The 1768-nt window shown below is 42.6% G+C and overlaps 1 protein-coding gene across 1 annotated transcript in view; it reads right to left on the minus strand.

Annotated features, from left to right (window-relative positions):
- The window catches only part of LOC107101668 (disintegrin and metalloproteinase domain-containing protein 19-like), a gene marked incomplete at its 5' end in the record, with an annotated part of 100559 nt that overhangs the window by 79943 nt on the left and 18848 nt on the right, over window positions 1–1768 (minus strand). The window contains one exon of the mRNA XM_015400662.1: window positions 1516–1600. Within this exon, the coding sequence (XP_015256148.1) occupies window positions 1516–1600 (85 nt within the window). The remainder of the gene's footprint in view (window positions 1–1515; window positions 1601–1768) is intronic.

Consider the following 1768-nt stretch of genomic DNA (forward strand, 5'->3'; position numbering starts at 1 on the left):
GGTTGTTCTCATCAACAATCTTCCGATGTCTCGTTCATCGGATCCAGACTAGATTACACATTTAATCTCACATTTAGTCTGGTTTATCAGGCTAGCTTAATGTTGGCAGTGGGCTTTAGGCTGCCCTGCAAGGCTTTAAACCTGGGTTTGAATGCAGCCTGGAGCCGGATGCTCCCCAGGGCTTTACCATATTAACAGGAGAAGTGGAGCAAGTGAAGTTAGACACTGTCGTCAGACAACATGCAGAAAAAAATGTTTTAAATCAGGTTGAGTCCAAATTAGCTAGCAGGTGGGTCCAGATCTGGACTGCGGTCCGCTTATCCCAGACCTATTAATAACAAGAGGTGAAATGCAGCTCCAGATGAGCTGAGCGTGTGGTGATGTCATCAGTACGCTTCTGTTCCAATTAACCCAGATTAATGCTGCGTGCTCCGGTTCTCCCCGAGTCCAGACTTTCCTGTGTTCTTCTCAAGAACAGACTTGGCGAGAACACGAGTCCGTACTCACGTTCTACTGAACTGAGAACCAGCCAGTATCCTCTGTCTCCACTCTCCTTACAACCAATCCAATGGGGTGAAATAGGCACTTCCTGTTGCCTGTCGTCATGGTTCTAATCGGGGCTCCACTGATAACAGTTTTTCATTCTTGTCAGCCACATGCTGAGCTGTTAGTGGACCTACTTAGAGTTGATTAAACGAACTTATAGCCGCTTTTATGAAACCGAAAACTCAGAGTTGAGGATTTGTGTTTGTTAAACCAGCTAATTAAAACGGACCCCAGTCTTCTGACAGCGAACTGAAAAGAGGGTAAACTGGCAGGCTTAGATAGGAAACTATTAAATCCAACCACACAGGAAGTAAAAACAGCAAAGGCATAATGGTGATCAGAACATGGAAATTAGAAACTGAATCAGGACAAAAGGAAAAAATACAAATGTGTGTATAGTAGAAAAAATTGTGTATAAAAAATTGGGAAAACATGAGTCCTATCTGTCTGCGTGGGAACTTCAAAAATCTATTTCTCTCTCTGTGTGCTACCAATCGGCTAATCAGAACCAGAGGAAGAAGAGCGGACCCAGTGGCTGTTTTAGCTGCTCCAACAACTTAATCCCGTTTAAAGACAAGAACAGCTGGATTTTCCACTTACAGTAGCAGCTATTCCAAATTTCCTTGGCTGGTCGACTTCAATTCCTTTTTAAACATCAATCTTTGAACTAAAATATTCTTTCTGTCTTGATTTGCGGACAATAAGATCTAAAGAGAAGTGCCATCTCCTGGTCAGACCCTGTAATTCAGTGAAAGGGACGAAAAAATCACACGCCCAGGAGAAGGCCAGTGGCTGGAAGATGGCTGCCATTTGGCAGCCGAAACTTTCATTTCGACCGTAATCCGTTAATTCGATCTTAAGCAACATTTGATAAAAATATCTCTGAGGTTCTGAAAAGACCAACTCCAGCTTAAATACCTGGAAAAAAGAAAAAAAAACACAGGAGAGGAGAAACTGCTTATAACTTACCACAGTGATTCCTCCAGAGTTTTCCAGGCTGCACATTCCCTCCAGCGGCGCCATCCCGATTGTTGTTCCTTTGAAAATCACGCCACTGTCAGGAACACAGAAGAAAACCACTTCCTGTTAATCTCCTGCATCCTCCTTTCTGTTTCCACATAAAACGGACTGATGGTCGATGCCTGAACAACGGTTAATCTACCGCAATTACTTCTTGTTATTTAACTAATAATGTCTTAATAAACTATTATTCAAGTTAATA

Source organism: Cyprinodon variegatus, unplaced genomic scaffold (genome assembly GCF_000732505.1).
Source record: "Cyprinodon variegatus isolate N-32 unplaced genomic scaffold, C_variegatus-1.0 Scaffold1130, whole genome shotgun sequence".
Taxonomy (NCBI): Eukaryota; Metazoa; Chordata; class Actinopteri; order Cyprinodontiformes; family Cyprinodontidae; genus Cyprinodon; species Cyprinodon variegatus.